General features: G+C 32.8%; 1 protein-coding gene across 4 annotated transcripts in view; it reads left to right on the forward strand.

The window, feature by feature from the left end:
* Positions 1 to 16,459, forward strand: part of LOC118185135 (uncharacterized) — a 141,004-nt gene extending 124,545 nt beyond the window's left edge. For all 4 annotated transcript variants that reach the window (XM_085820624.1, XM_085820626.1, XM_085820625.1 and 1 more), the window contains 2 exons: positions 12,887 to 13,125; positions 15,342 to 16,459. In XM_085820624.1, the coding sequence (XP_085676750.1) occupies positions 12,887 to 13,125; positions 15,342 to 15,355 (253 nt within the window). In that variant the 3' untranslated portion in view covers positions 15,356 to 16,459. The remainder of the gene's footprint in view (positions 1 to 12,886; positions 13,126 to 15,341) is intronic.
* The last annotated feature ends 1,084 nt before the right edge of the window (positions 16,460 to 17,543 follow it).

Below are 17,543 nucleotides of genomic sequence, written 5' to 3' on the forward strand. Positions count from 1 at the left end.
CTCAAAAACGGAATTCGTCCCAACAAACACTTTTTGCTGCTAATTCTTCTACTATTCATGTTTATGGTCAAAAAACACTTTCTTTGGATTTCAAATTAAGACGACAGTTTACATGGACTTTTCTTATAGCAAATGTTAGTACACCCATTCTTGGAGCAGATTTTCTCCATTTCTTTGAATTGGTCCCTGATCTCAGAAACAAATGTCTCAAAGATTTAAAAACGCATTTTAAAACCGTCGGTTGCGTGAAAAATGCAAGCATTTATTCAGTAAAAACTGTATTTAGTGATACACCATATCACAAAATTTTAAAAGAATTTCCTTCAGTTACTAGATTACCAGATCCTAACCAACCTGTTAAACATAACACCGTTCATTATATCATAACTAAAGGTCCACCTGTGGTTGCAAAACCTCGTCGGTTAGCTCCAGATCGCTTAAAAATAGCAAAACAAGAATTTCAAACTATGATGCAATTGGGGCATTTGAGACCTTCGAGCAGCAATTATGCATCCCCACTTCACATGGTTCCAAAAAAGGGAAGTCTGGAATGGAGACCTGTAGGAGATTATCGAGCATTGAACGCTCAAACAATAAAAGACAAATACCCTATTCCATGTTTAGCCGATTTTACTGCTGCATTGCACGGTACTAAAATTTTTAGTCATGTCGACCTGATTAAGGCATACCATCAAATAGCAATTAACCCAGCCGACATCCACAAAACCGCCATATGCACACCATTCGGTTTATTCGAAAGTATCCGTATGCAATTCGGCTTATGCAATGCATCCGCGACTTTTCAACGTTTTATAGATGAAGTCACGTGGGATTTAGAAGGCGTTTACGCTTTTGTCGATGACTTGCTCATAGCCTCTAAAGATTCTGAGGAACATTGCAGGCATTTGAAAGCTTTATTTTCCAAACTTCAGGAATATGGACTTTGCATAAATGTTTCAAAATGCACCTTTGGTCAAACATCTATTGATTTCTTAGGTTTTCACCTTAGTGAAAACGGAATTGAACCTCTTCCTGACAAAGTCAAATGTATTTTAGATTTTCCTCAACCTACCACTCTCACTCAGCTTCGCCGATTTTTAGGCATGTTTAACTTTTATAGATGTTTCATACCTAAAGCAGCACATATTCTTTCTCCTTTAATGAAATTGTTAGAAGGCTATATGAATAAAAAGAAATCTCGTTCTCGTGTTCAGGATTCAACCCCACAATTAAATTGGAACGAGAATGCTGAACAAGCCTTTATTGCTGCCAAAAATGCCATTGCTCAGGCTACCCTTTTGAGACACCCTATTCCCGGAGCCCAGCTAAGCATCTGGGTAGATGCCTCAGACGTCGCAATCGGCGGCACACTTATGCAGTTGTCTCAACAAACATGGGAACCTATAGCATTTTTCTCTCTATGAAACTCAGTAAAAGTCAACAGAAATGGTCCGCGTACGATAGGGAATTATTTTCTATTTATTCTGCAATTAAGAAATTCCGACACATGTTAGAGGGCAGAAATTTTATAATTTATATGGATCAAAAACCGTTAATATATGCTTTTAAACAGAACCCTCATAAATGTTCACCTCGACAATTGCGCCATTTAGATTTTATTTCTCAGTACTCTACTGATATTAGGCATGTGCAAGGTTCAAAAAACGTTGTTGCTGACGCTCTTTCAAGAATCGAAATTGATTCCATAACAAAATCTCCATTTTTGGATTTTAAAAAATTTTCGGAAGCTCAACGGCATGATCCGGAGGTACAAGACCTTCTCAAAAACAACACATCATCTTTGAAACTGGAATTTAAACCGTGCCAATATTCTGATGGTAATATTCTTTGTGACATATCAACAGACATTCCTCGTCCATTTGTTCCGAATTCCTTTCGCAGACTCATCTTTAATCATCTGCATAATCTGTCACATCCAGGAATTGCAGCTACTACGAAGCTTATTTGTTCTCGTTATGTATGGCCCGATATGAAACGTCATATCAAAAATTGGGTGAAATCCTGTGAATCTTGCCAAAAATCGAAAATTACTAGGCATACTAAAGCACCACTGGGCACATTCTCTCTTCCTGATGCACGTTTTTCAGAAATCCATATGGATATCGTCGGACCGTTACCTCCATCAGAAGGCAATGTGTACCTTTTGACTCTAATAGATAGATTCTCCAGATGGCCTGAAGCCATTCCCATCCCTGATATGAAAACGGAAACCATTTGCAGAGCCATCTTCAACTGTTGGATATCTCGTTTTGGCTGCCCATCGATCATAACAACAGACCAAGGTTCTCAAATGAGATCTGCACTTTTTGCAGAATTCACGCGCATTTTGGGTACGAACAGAATCACAACAACAGCCTATCATCCAATGTCAAACGGCATTGTTGAACGATTTCATCGACATTTAAAATCTTCTCTCAAGGCTCATGAGACCAATAACTGGACTGAAACACTACCAGTTGTTATGCTTGGTATTCGGACAGCCGTAAAGGAAGATCTACAGTCATCTTGTGCTGAACTGGTGTACGGCACAACTCTCAAGCTGCCTAGTGATATGATAACGTCATCTAAGATATCTCCGTATGACACACAATTTATCACGAATCTTCGGCATAGAATGCAACAGTTGAATCCAATAGCAACATCTGCACATTGCCAAGAAAAATGTTACGTAAGTGCTACCTTAAAGTCGTGTACGCATGTATACTTACGTGTCGATCGAGTAAAGCCACCTCTGTGCCAACCATATACAGGTCCGCATAAAGTCCTTTCTAGAACGGACAAAACTTTCACAATTGATATTAACGGTCTGAAATCTACTGTGTCTATAGACCGTGTGAAACCAGCCTATTTGCTTTCGGATTCTTAATTTGCCTGAACTGAAAACAAATAAAGACTTAAAGACAGTTCAGCAGAATAAATCTGCAAACGAACTCTCTAAGACACAAACTGTCACCAGATCGGGAAGACATGTTCACTTCCCTAAGAAACTTGCTTCTTACATAACAATTTAAAACATTTTTTTTTAAATTCATATCTTAACATATTTTTTGTTATTTCATTTTTATTATATGTGTCAATACCTTGTTATATATTGAATTTCATTTTGATCTTTTCTAATTTTATATTTTAATTTTGTAATCATGTAAAAATACCCGACAGTACGGATACTCTGAGATAATTTCATAACCTATGTCGTTCCTTTGAATAGCCATTAAAGGAACTGGGGGGAAAACTCTGTGGTGATGGCGATAAGGAGTGCGCCTTGCGCCCTCCGATAAGTGTGGCAACCCTAGAGGAGAAGTTTTTCTTACGAGTAGCGAGCAGAGCGAAACAGGCAGGCTGTCGAGCAGTGTGCGCGAAGTTCCTAAATAAAGCTTAATTTTTATTGTGCACTATGTCTTGTTAATATTATATTAATGCAGTAAGAACATAATCTGTGATATGGAATTCGAGGATTGGTGGTAAAAACATAACAGGAAATCACCATATGGTTTTGTTTTTTTCAAGGGTCAGATTGTTATTTCTGCAAGTTTAATTTTAGACCAATTTGATCTACTCAAAATATTTTTTTAAATTTGTCTTATTATTTTGCAATATTTTGAATTTGTCTATGTTTTTTATGTTTCAATTTTTTTATTGCTTGCTTCCGCTTGTAGGGGTTGCACTGATAAAGGCACAGATTGTTTTGTTTTTCTAAGATTCTCGTATGTTTTTCTAAGATTGTCATAAGTTATACTAAGATTTTCTTTAAAATTTGAGTTTTACTATGTGTCTTTGTCAGTTCAGAAACAGGCTATCTTATTTACTTCTTTCACCATCAAACTTTATAATGATGATGCAGCGAAAGATGTAAATTTCATTTTTCATTTTAGGTTTTGGCATGGTATGCACTGCTTTATCTTGAGGTCTGCTGCTGTGCTTCTGTTTTTTGATGTTTGCAAGTGGCTTATTCTGAGATAATAAACCATGAAACTTTAAAATATTGTTATTTTTTTATTTTATTTTACCTTATTACCGTTACTTGTAGCTGCCATCAGCTGCATCATTGGACTTAAGTTTTGAACTGGACTTTTACTTTGTATTTATTCCTTTTTATATTTATGTTATGGGTCATCTGGAAAGTTCTGAGGGTTTTTCAGATTGAATACATTTTGTTCTAAATATTTTGTTTCTGTTGATAAGGAGTGGTGACCTTGACCAAAGTAGATGTTTAAATAACATCTGTTCTGCTAGCATTGCATACATATTTCTGCCTTGAGTGGTGGCTTAGGAATAGAAAACCCAAAAGTTAAAAGTTTTTTTTTTTTTTTTTTTGGTGTATTATGCTCTTTTATGTAAACATTATTGTTATGCTCTTTTTTTTTTCTTACCTTACTAACATTTTTCCCTTTTATGCAAAAAGGGATAACACACTTTAAAGATAATTTGGAAAATTTAAGGGGAGAAATTTCAGCTTTGAAAATGATACCTCATCCGGAGGACCGTTCTTTGTAAAGAGTGGCCTATTAAAAGAAGTGTTGAAAACATATGTTATACAGTTTAGAAACTATCAGACAAATTAAATATTCGTAGAACAGTACAAAGATGATTTGGAAAAAAAATTGGGTATGCAAGCTGCTACGATGTATGGCTACATAGCACAGCAGGATATGCTTGCTCAAGTTTTCAGCATGTGATTATTTGCTGAAAGGTAATGAAATACTGCCTTTTTAAGACTACTTTTATTACTAGAGATGAGAAGCAGATTCTGTACAATAATGTTACAAGGCAAAATGAATCTCCTTTAGTAACATTAAGGGAGCTGCATCACCCTAGAAAATGTTTTCTGTATGGTGAGACTACAGAGAAATGCTATTGTATGAATTGTTGCGAAATGCTATGTTATGAATTGTTGCCACCAAATCAGACAATACGTTCGAAAAAATTTGTTCCCATATGGCAGTTTTAAAAGACTAAATTAAAGCAACGTGTCCAAAACTGACCAATTGCTGAGATATCTTCCATCATGACAGTATTTGGCCTCACATTTTGATGAATGTCAAAAACTTTTGAGTATGTCTGTGATATTTTGTGTCACTCCTTCCCCTCCCCCATATTCACCAGATCTTGTATTTATAGATTTTCAATTTCAATAACTTTTTTAAACCTTGTGACTTTTTTTAAAAGGAGTTTTCCAATTGCTGTAAAATTGGAAAAAGTCATGGAACAAAATGGCATGTGTCTGATTCAATGAAATTTTCTTGTGTTTTTGTAATGTGTCATTTGTGATTATCATAAAAAAAATATGTAGAACTTTCCAGATGACCAAGTGTGTGTGTTATGTATTCATTTATCCAAAACTAGTGTTCTTTTCCTGTATTATCTTGAAATGCTAGATTTTTAAATTTCAATACTTTATTATGGCAATTATCTTGAAAATTTACCCATACACACTGACAAAAAAGTATAGGATAGCACTACAAAACAGAAGAATTAGAGAAATTTTAGTTGTAAGATACCTTTCATTTGATCTAAAAACCAAATTGGTCTCAAACTGAAATTTATTTAGGTATTTTGATACTTGTCAGTTAGTTTTTATTTCAGTTTAATTTGTTTGTGGCTTGTAGGCAGCTCATTTTTTATGTTGTCACCATGGGTGTAGCTAGAGGGCTGCAGGGAGGTCTACTTGTACCCCCTAAACAAACAGTTTTTTTTTTTTTTTTTTTCTTCCTCTGCTGAGATATTAACCAGCAAAAGCTTCTGAAAATTTTTTTTTCTGGTGAATTTTTTCAGTGCAATAATCCAAACAACCCTAGACTGACAATCTTTTTCTCACCTCACAGTTTGTCGTGCAAATAACCGGTTGTAGATGTGTGACTTGATATTAAGATTACCTTTTATATATGCTCGTCTTAAGTTATACAGATGAGTAGTGGGCAATTGGTTATTTTTTCAGAAGTTTTCTGTAGGCAGTATTAGGTTTTGTCCTATTAGATGACCAATGAGTACATCATTTTCTCAGTACACTTGGAGGGGTGAAGGAAAATTAGGGTCTGTGCCATTCAAATCTCTTTGTTTTGTTTTAATGAGAAAGCGAGAGGAAATTTTTTCAATCTTGCTCTTCATTTCGTTCATTACGATAATCTGACTGTAGAGTCAGCCTTTAAATAGTTTCAAAAAGTAGCATTAAATAGTTATAAATTATCATAATAATAGTTATAAAAAAATTAAATATGCTGTAGAGTATAGTAGCTCATTGAATCTATAAAAAAACGTGCTTTCTTGAGCTCAAACCTTTTTGTCAGCCAATCATATTATAATAATGGTCATATGGGCAATGCAAGTTGTTGATCAAGCCATGAATCTCAACTCCCCATGTTTGTATCTACTGTATGTGTGGTCACCCCTCTTATTCCATTCGATTTTATATTATGGAAACATATACAGAAGTTAGTGTGCTATGTTTGTGTTTTTCGCTTTGCTGTCAGTCAACCTAAATCCAGCTCTGTAAAGTGCCTCAGAATAGTTTACTTAATTATGAAGGCTGCTATTTATATTTCTGGCTTTGGCAACAGTAAGTGTTGCTAGGCGACTGCAAATAATTTCAATCAAAAGTTTAATATTTTTAACCATAACTTCTTCAGAACATTTTGTCATTTTAGCATGATTTGTATAAATTAAAAAAATTCATCTTGTAAAAAAAGGGGAGGAATTTACTCATGAACATCTTTGTGCGACTATTTTTCATAACTTTCGGCGTGGATTATCAAGACGAGTGCTTCGATGAAATTAATTCTTTATATAGGGATAAAGCACTATCCCAACTATCCTACAGCACTAAAAAACTGGTATAACGAATTCAATCTTGGTCTATGTTCGCTCCAGTATGAATTCCGTAAAAGTCGTACAAAATCAGTTGTTATGCCAGAAAATATCAATGACGTGCATGAACTGATAAAGTAAGATCGTCATGTGACATACCATGAGATTGAGGCATCTTTGGGCATTAGATGCTCAAGAGAAAGCTCGTGTTGATTGGTGCAGGGAAATGTTAGAAAAATACGTTCAAGGTGCATCAAAGGCTGTGTGTAACATCTACATACATGACAAATCATGGATCTATGCATATGAGCTCGAAACAAAACAGCAGTCGACTGTGTGGGTCTTCCAAGACGATCCAAATCCAACAAAAGTTGTTCATGAAAGAAGCACATTGAAGTAAATGGTTGCCTGTTTCTTCATTATTACCAGTCATGTGGCAACAGTGGCATTACAGCAATGCAGAACGGTCAGTTCTGAATGGTTCATGACGATTTGTTTGCCAGAAGCCATTGGAGAAATTCGCAAAAAGCAGAAAAGGCGAATCGTTCTTCATCATGACAATGCGAGCGGTGGGCAAAACATCGAATTGATGGTTCATCTGCTATACAGCCCTGATTTGGCACCCAGTGAATGTTTTTTAATTCCTTTGCATCAAAAATAAATTATGTGGACAGTGATATGTGACACCTGAAGAAGCACTTGATGCATTCAAAACGCATGTTTTGGAGTTGCCTCTATCAGAGTGGGAAAAGTGCTTCAAAAATTTGTTCAAACGCATGCAAAAGTATATTGATCTTCATGGAAATATTTTGAAAAATAACAACAACAACAAAAAAAAATTGATCATAAACATTTGTTTTTTCATTATTGGGTCAGAAATATAAATAGCAACTCTCATACTGATATTTAGCACTGTAAATAGTATAGGATGGATATAAGCAATATTTTTGGAGGTTAAGATTTTATGCCTTATTACAACCTGTATTTTTTTAAACCAGATAGCAGGACATTGCAAATTGCTATCTGCAGTTATGGCAGATGTAATGCATATAACAACTTAGGCTTTTCCCCAGGATCAGCCGGAATAAATTTCAGTTATTGTTTATTTAGCCCAATTAATAGAGTTCTATGTACAGCATGCTTTCAAGTCAGTCACTTTCATTTATGCAAGAGAAAGAATCATGAGGAATTTAGGGGCCTTCTAAAACTGGGGCTGAAGCTTGGACTTCTGTGTCTTAAGGCAGCAATCAGACCCATTTTTCCGATTTTTTAGTAAACAATCTAAAAATGCAAAGCATACTTCTTTTGGTTAATAATTCAAAATTCAAGTCGAAAAATAGTTGTTGAAATTAGTAATTTTGGGATACATTTAAATGATTTACATGTTAGGGCATTATGTAACCAGATCTTTTGAAATTTGTGTTAATATTAATTTTTGCTGCTTATTAAGTGTTTCTGTGAAGCTTTTCATAATCTAAATCATTTCGGCAATTTGATCTTTTATCTGACAGTATTATTTCAACTAAAAAATTCATTCTATAATATTAACTGACCAGTTGGTCACAGTATATGCTGTATTTTTTGTGTTTCTGTATAATAAGTATGCAGCAAGATGGTAATACATAAATCAGGTCAACGGTGCCCAAAAATTGAGGATATCTTGGTCAAGAGCAGATACTATACAACCGAAGGAAGTTGTAGGTGATTGTGACTGGCTATTTGCAGTGTACCTCTTAAATTCTAAATGAACTTAACATAATAGCCATTTAGTGTGGTGGGAAATTCAAGGTGAGGTGAAAATACTGAAAACTTCTAGTACTTCTAGTACTAAACTTCTAGTCATTGTAAAAGCTAAAGAAGCTCTAATAATAAAATTATCATGGTCTTTAGATTCTAAATTTATTTTTGGCTTATTCCATTATTTTGAACTACCGTACAAATTATTCTAAATTTTATAAAATTTTTCAAATTATTTTTTAATGCCTATCTCTGTTTTCGGAAAGATTTATTTACTAAGATTTTTGTAGTGTGCATTGGACAAAATAAAAGCATTTTGATGCTAATATGGCTTTGATGTAATTATCTTATATGAAACAAATAAAATTGTGAATTATGTATAATAATTGCTCCTAATTTTTTTAATTTGATCACAGATGAATTTAAAGAAAAGAGGATATGCATAAAAATTGCTTAATTATTTTTGTGCAAAATTCAGTTTCTTTTTGCACTTTAAGGAATATTAAAGCAGTAGAACAAAAATGTGGATAAAAATTACAATCTGTTGTAAATGTATTTCTCTTAATTGGGTAATGTATGTTTTTATTTTCAAACGCATTTATTATTTTTGTGCCATCTTGTATACTGTTATCATCATATAACAAGCTGATAAAAATTTTACTGTTAAGAAAGTATTTTTATTGATTTCTGACTTGTATTTATCATACCGCATAAAAAATTTTCTATAATAATTAAACATTAAATAGCAGAATAAGCAGGAAACATTATTCACTGTGACTTCATTCAAGCCTCAAAGAGCCCTGGGCTTGCAGAGTGTTTGTTTCAAAATGATGCAGGATTTTTATCATACACGCAGTCTGGCAAGCTACCATTTCTCGGTGATATTTTTCTTTTTCTTCAATATATCTTCCAAATTAAAATTATTTGTTACTGATCAAACTGAACTTGCATAACTTGCTTCAAATCATATTTTTATTTTGTAATACACTCTTAGACCAAAAAAAAAAAAGACGTACCGAAAAGATATAATGCAAATTGGACACAAATTGATATGTATACAGGTTTCGATGAAAAATGCAAAATTTTACATTTTGGTTGCCAATGAATGAACGGTTGTCGCTACAGCACAGCGCAGATCAGATGGTTAGTGTGGATTGCAAGAGGCAGTATTTAAGAGGAGAAATTACGATTCCAGGTCATAAATTCTTCACGAATTTCATTCCATATACTCTGGTAGACAGTAACTGCCTGGCATACATCTCCGCATATCATTCGCGAACGATATGCGCAGATATCAGAATTTGAGAGAGGTCGTGTTGTTGGGCTCAAAGAAGCTGGTTGGTCTTATCGGCAAATAGCTGGACATCTGAGCAGGAGCGATGCCACTATTAGACGATGTTGGCAGGAATGGGGGAACCATGGCCACACACAGTGTCAAGAAGGAAGCGGTAGGCCTAGAGAAACGACAGAACGTGAAGACCAAGCAGTTGTCAGAGCGGCACTCACACAACCCCAGATACTTCATTATCATCGATTATACGTGCAACTAGTGCTTCAATGACCGCAAGGACTGTTCATAGAAAGGGGCCTGAGGTCACGACGCCCCTTGCGCCGACTACCATTGACCTCTGTACAACGTCAAGCCCATTTGCAGTGGTGTCAGGCTCATTCGCACTGGAATGTCATTGACTGGCGTAGAATAGTCTTCATTGATGACTCCTGCTTTGAACTGAGCCCTGATGACCAGCGAAGGTGAGTCTGGAGATGCCCCAGACAGCGGCGTGATACCAATCTGACTGTCTTCCGACAGACAGGCTGACAACTCGGGTGCCATTTCATTTAATAGTAGGACCACTTTGGTTGTCATCCGTCACAGCCTTACAGCACAGCAGTACATCAACGAAGTTCTAAGGCCCCTTGTGTTGCCCTTCATGTCACGCCACCCTGGGCTTTCATTTTAGCAAGATAATGCCCAACCCCACACTGCACGTTTCTACTGCTTGCCGAACATTACCTTGGCCAGCAAGGTCTCTGGACTCTCTCCTATTGAGCCCGTTTGGAGCATTATGGGCAGGATCTTCCAACCATCTCGGGATGTTGATGATCTAACGCACCATTTGGACAGAATTTGGCTCGCTATCCCTCAGGAGGACATCTGCAACCTCTATCAATCAATGCCAAACCAAATAACTGCTTGCATAAGGTCCAAAGGTGGACAAATGCATTACTGACTTTTTCACTTTGTGAAGCTCTATCACTTCAATAAATCATCCAATTTTTCTCAAACTGTAATCGTTTGTTTTTCTGTACATGTACATCACTTCTACCGATTTTCGTCCCATTCGGATAACTCCTTCAAAGTGCATCATATTTCTTATCTAAGAGTATGTATCTAATTGATGCCTATGTAATTAACGTATAATTTATATGATTAGTATTGTATCTGAGTTTTATGATTTTTGTGAATTATTGTATAATCAACAAAAGATGTTCCTGACGTCATATATTCTTCATTATATAGAATAATTGGTACTTTTCTTTGGCATGCTTTTTTAAATTACAGTTTCTTATTATAAGAACATTATATAGATGCACAAACACTGGCAAGTGTTTGGCTTCTCTTTCACAAGCACCAAAAAGTGTGGCTGTGCATGGTTGGAAGCTTACCGAATAATCACTTGCTTGTCAAATAATATAGTTTTTAATTATTTGCAAGAAGGAACTCTTAGTTAGTGTGGATTGCAAGAGGCAGTTTAATTTGTTTTTACTTACTGAGAGTCAACTGAGTGCTGCCTTATAAAGAGTGAAAAAATATGAAAAATTGGGAGGAGGGGGTTAAGTATTAAGCATGAATGATGTAAGATATTAAATGGTGGTTTATGTATGTATCTTGCAATATTGTGTAGAGTGAATCACAAAATAGTGGCCTGGTTCAGACTATGAAATATTAAATAGAACACTATACACCATAAGTTTGTGCAAGGGACATTGGCATGGTAAATTCCTATGCAATAATTCCTCTCTCATGAGTAACATTATCAACGCTTCCTTTTCTTCTTTGACTGCATTGGTTGAATTGTAGAAGAATTATAGGGAATACACTAGTAAAACTAATAAAAATGGGTATAACTGAATTTGTTAAATTATGTACACAAGTTTATAGAGGTTGGTGGAGAACATTTTCAATATTTACTCAGAAGTTTATTAGCTATTTATATTAGTCTTTGATAGATTATTGTAGAAGTTAGTGGTGCCACTTTTTGTTGCCCATTGTCTATTTAAAAAAGTGTAGCAAATTATTATTTTCTTTCAGCTATTTACATTGAAAAAAAAAGTCATGTAAAATGTTTAATCTTGGTTTCCCCCCCTCCCCCATTCAAGATTGCTAAAAGCAGTTTATTGGTAATATAAAATACAAAACAAAGTTGACAGATACATATAGATAGTGATCTATGTAGAATACAATGGCATAACCAGTTTTTCCCCGCCTTCGATTTTCTTAGCTGCTAACATTTCAGACTTTTATTAAAATAAATATGTAAATTTGATAGAATGCACGAGTTAAAAAGTTAAAAGTTGCTTTTTAGCAGAATTACCATATGAAAATTGATCCATGATTGTGTTCTTTATAAAATAGATTAAATTTTTTTAATTAACAACTTGAAGAGTTATTCTGTTCAGTTTTGTCCATGATAAATAAACTTTGTTTCCAATCAGTGATGTATAAGAACTTTATTTTCAGTATTATTAAAAGTGCACTGCTTAATATAATGTTAGTTTATTATTTAAAAAGAACACATTTTAATTTAACTGCTTTACAGTATTTTACAAAAACAATTACATTTTATATCATGAATTACCATTCATGATATAAAATGTAAATAAAATAGGCTTTTAACACCATATTTCAGTTGTGGAATTTCGTTACTTTAAATATGCATTTTCATTTGCATCCAAAATAAAATCTTATGATTCTGATAAAATTTTACAGTGGCTACAAAACTGAACCTATATTTTGATGTTTTCCGATTAACTATGTTAAAAAGTGATGAAATGCAAAAACACATGAAACTTTTAAAATAGAAATTAATTTTGAGTATTAATTTTATTTAGCTGTAATTTTACAACCAGCAATTTTATGATTAGGAGCAATAGAAAAAAAAATATATATATATATATGCTTGACTTTCTTCTTTTTCTTATATATGCATATATTAATTAAAAAATCTTTTTCTGATTTTTCGAGATGTTAAAACTTCCTAAAATGTTATTTAAAGTTTTCAATTGCAAATGTTACTTTTATTTACTTTTTTATCTTTTCTTTTAGGATGGAGTCTTCTGAACAATTTCCTGAAGAAATTAGTGAATTCCATGACTACATACAATTAGATGGCAAAGACATTTCAACTGTTGATCATTCAAAAAGCAACATCTTTGAAAATGTAGATGCCATCGACTTTAGCAAAGTGTCCCCAGATCCCTTTCTGGCAAAGGGAAATTCCAATCAAATTTCTGGGAATCCTTTCCTTATGCAGGATGATCAGAAACAAGTCCTAATGACACCAGGTTTGTGATTGATTTAACTTAGAAATTGGAAATATGTATAAATACTTTTTTTTTTTTAAATTCAATTAAGTATTTTTGCCATGTTCAGTTTTTCCAAATAATAAGTGGTTGCTAAAAAGTCTTGTATTTATTGTTTTCTAAGAACTTAAAGAGCTAAAAGATTTGTGCTTAATTTAGTTTTGTAATACACTATTTATAATGTGAATTAAATGCATGTTATAGTTGTTTAGAGTGTAGCTATTTATAAAACATAAATTATTAAAAATCCAGTTATTAATAAGAATTTGTAGTATTTTTTAACTTTTTTATTTTCCTGCCAATTTTTTTAAAGTAAAAACAAATTAGTAGCAGATTGAAATTGAAATAAAGTTTTTTGAGGTATGTCTACAATGTTTCTAGATTTTAATGAACTGTCTGCAAACTGCATGCAATATCAACATACTGTACTGCAAAATGCATGAATTGCGTGCGAAGTTTAATTTATGGATAAAATTTTCAACTTTGTTGTCAAAAATAGTCTTAAGCATTAGATATTTTGATTTGTACAAAAAATATCACAAATTTAACATGAGTGCATTTCTTTCAAATATATATTTTATTAATTAAGACACAATAACACGCCGAATAAATACTAATTCAGAAGACTTCTGAATTAGTATATATTTTATTGTTCTCACTCTATCTCTTAGTTTCAGTATAACTTCGGAAAAAATATGCATATTCCGAGTGTTGAAATGATTAGGATATAAATTTTTTCCATTCATTGTATATATATATTAGATTGTTGTTGAAATTATAACTAATGATTAAATTTATTTGGATACTTCTTTGTTAAAGCAGCTACCACAAACTTTGGCAAAATTTAGCAACATTTAAAATTAATTTGGCGAAAATTTTAAGAAAAAGGGGGAGCCAACTTCAAAAAATGGAAATTGCAATTGAAAAATAATAATTTTTTATATCATTGTGGAGGCTGTAATCCAACAACTGCTGCTGTTATAGATTCTAATATGGTACTTTCTTATTTTACTCTTATTTAATTGTGTATTGCATCATCTGATAGAAGTTAGTTCTTCAGCCTAGAAATATGAAGCACAAAGCAGTAAGAAAAGAAATTCTGTAACTGTGAAACCTTTTTTTTGACATGAAGACCCTCCTTCCCCCAGCCTGCAGATTTTCAGTTGCATTCTGAAATACTTTTATCTCCCAATAAAATAGTTGCCATTTTCGCTCTCTGCAGATGGACCTTGCTCAGTATGCAAAATTCTGTGTTTTTGAAAGAAAAAAAGCACTGTTTTTTTAAGTTAAGTTAAAAATGGGGAAGAGAAAGAAAAAAAGAAAAGATTTGTAGGAAGTTACTGCCTATTTTTCATTTCAAGTTGATGGAAAATTAAAAGTAATCATTATTTTTTTTTTTATTTTTGAGGAGGGAGTAATGAAGAAACAATAATGCATAGTCTAAAGCAGAGTTTCTCAAATTGTGGGTCATGGAACCTGTAGCAGGGAATCGCCAAAACTTTTAGCAGTTTCGATATTTCATTAACTTATAATAATATTACAATTACCAAATATTTTTGCACAATGTATCTGAAAATAGATAAAGATTAGACAATACGGACAAAGAAAAAACGAAAACGTTTCGACACATTCTTTTTATAATATAAACGTTCATTTTACTTGCCTTGCAGGTGACACTGTCAATTCGTCAGTTACTTATTTAAATTCTACACATTGTTGTATGTCTTAGAATTAGAAATGACCTGAAACTGCAATATTATATTACAGTACAAGTGAAAAAATTGACAGTTTCACTCACGCATGTGTCAGATTTGCGCAATGCGGTTGTAAAAAAAAATCTCTGTGATTAAAAGGGGTCGTGACTGAAAAAAGTTTTAAGAAGCCCTGGTCTAAAGTAAACAGGAAAACCAAATGTGTTGCATGTTATATATTTAAAAAAATTCCCAACTGATTGTAAATTTAAAAACTTAAAACAATTTAGAAAAAGAAAAATATTGAATGGGTAATATCACATGGGCAACTTTTTAATCAGAACAGTCTGAAAGTTTAGCACGTTCCACATTAAAAATCTACCAAATAAGTTTACCGGTTTGGGTAACAAATTGAGATGGCCACTTTAATGAAGAAGTATCTTTATTTGAATATGTTTTGATTTTTTAAATTTTTATTTGTTATTAATATTATTATTATTATTTTAGATTTCTTCAACTGAAGTATCTAATGCTGGGCAATGAAACTCTAAAAGTCCTATTTTGTATGGAAAACTTAGAGAATATGGAACTTTTATTCAGTCAGGCAGTTAGTTTCCTGGCATTTTTACCAAAGCTTTTCTTTGCTGCTGTTCATGTTTAGTTTTGTTCATATTAGTGTTTTGTACTAATTATTTTTTGGGCTTATTTTAGCCAATTTGTGATAAAAATATTTTCCTAAGTACTATGTACAAGAGTTTTTAAAGGCAGCTATGTTCTGCATTTCAACTGTCATGTGAAAGCTGTTACTTAAAATTTTTCTTTATCTTCCCTCATTAAAAAATCAAATTTAAATATAATCAGCACATCCAAAAGTTATTCTTTTGTTAAAATTTTTAAATTGTATGTTGTAAATTATAACTTCATGCTTTTAATGTTGATAATTTCAAGATTTGTATTTATGTAAAATATGTTGAAATCTTTTAAAAGAAATTTTATCCATATTTCATCTTCTGAATGCATCAGGTTTGGCCTTAAGGTATTGTCTAGTCAAAAGGAGAGTATATTCTGTCAGAAAACTAATCTTTTGACTAAAAGTTTTTAAATTTGTAATACTTCTTAACACATATGTGTTTGAGACCCATAAAGTCAGAATGCTGCTCAGTCATGTATTTAAAATATAGCTTATTCAAGAAGATTGCTAAAATTAGCTTCTACAGTTCTATAGTAATGTTTTTATCTTGCTACTTAATTTATGTAAATTTGTTTCCAGTGAAGTTTTCACAGCTGTTTTCATATCCTTAGTTTGTTGTTTGTAATATATCAAATATTTCTTTAATAATTTCCTAAAATAATATTTTGCAGAAAATTGTTAAATTCGTCAAGGTATTTTTTTATATTTTAGCTCTCTTAATTTCATGTATAATTTGTATTCATTTTGTGGTGTGTTGGAAGTGCAGTAGCAGCTTCTGATATAAATAGATCGTATCATTTGCTTTGTGTGTAGGTTATATTTAATTTTGTATTTTCTGCCCCTGAGTATATGAGCTGCTGTCTTTGTACCAGTTCTTTTTTAGCTGGTGTAACAGTGTAAAGAGATGAATAAATTATATATGCATTTTTTAAAAGTTTTATTCAGTTTGTTTCACCAAGGGACATAATATGCAAAACGTAGGAATCTGTAAAGTACAAATTCACAAGAGCATGATGCCAAATATATGCATTTTTGTGAACATAAGTTTTATGTTTCTTCAAGTGTAGAATTTGGAAGCATAAAATTTTATGTGTTTATGAATTCTAAGTGTTTGTAACTTTGCGAGAAAGGGGGAGGTTATAAGAAAAAATTTCAAGTTATGATGTAAGGGCGCAGACTAAATTTATGTATTGTAAATAAAGTGCATATTACAGTAAAACTTTAATAACTCATTACATATTTTGATTTCTGATTCTCCTAGGTTTTTAAATAATAGAAAAAAAAATGTTATCTTAAGTTAATGTTAGCAAAAGATAATGTGTCATACTTGACCATATCCCAAAATAAGGGGCAGTTGCACACCAAGTAAAACTGAGTATAAAAAAATGCTTTGTTGATAAATATAGTATTTATTTTAGCAAATGGGCACATTTTCTATTGTAGATGTACAAATACTTGATATTTTTATGTTTGTTATCAAGCACCCATCAGTGGGAAAATGTCATCAATACTTTGAGGAGATCTCTGTGGAATTTGTTTCATTTGTGTTTTCTAGCTGAGAAACAAGTGTTCTGTCTAAATTCTCTGCATTGTGTTAGTGTTCTTATAATGCCCCCGAGATCTAGAAAATTCTAAAGTTAAAATTCTTTGCAAAACTTCTAATGGAAAAATTTACTCAAAAAATTGCAAAATATTCTGAGGACAACCTCATCCTCCCTCTTTCTCCCCCCTTTTTTTTAGTCCAAATTGGCCTTTGTCCCTGAATGACTATTGTTTTTGTTTTGTGGTTTTACGTCGGAACCTTATAAACAGCATATCACTTTTCAAATCATTGCCACCAAACACTATCGCCCTGTAATATATCAAAAAAAAATTAAATAATGAAGAATCTGCATAAATGTATGTATGTTTCTTGCATTGTGATAAAACAATGGTATCTAAAGCCATGCAATTTTGAATAACATAATCCTACTGTGGATATGGGCATCTGAAAGATGAAATTTGGAATTTGTTTTATT

This window comes from Stegodyphus dumicola, chromosome 7 (genome assembly GCF_044657685.1).
Source record: "Stegodyphus dumicola isolate Sdum_Otavi_A_Nest chromosome 7, ASM4465768v1".
Classification (NCBI taxonomy): domain Eukaryota; kingdom Metazoa; phylum Arthropoda; class Arachnida; order Araneae; family Eresidae; genus Stegodyphus; species Stegodyphus dumicola.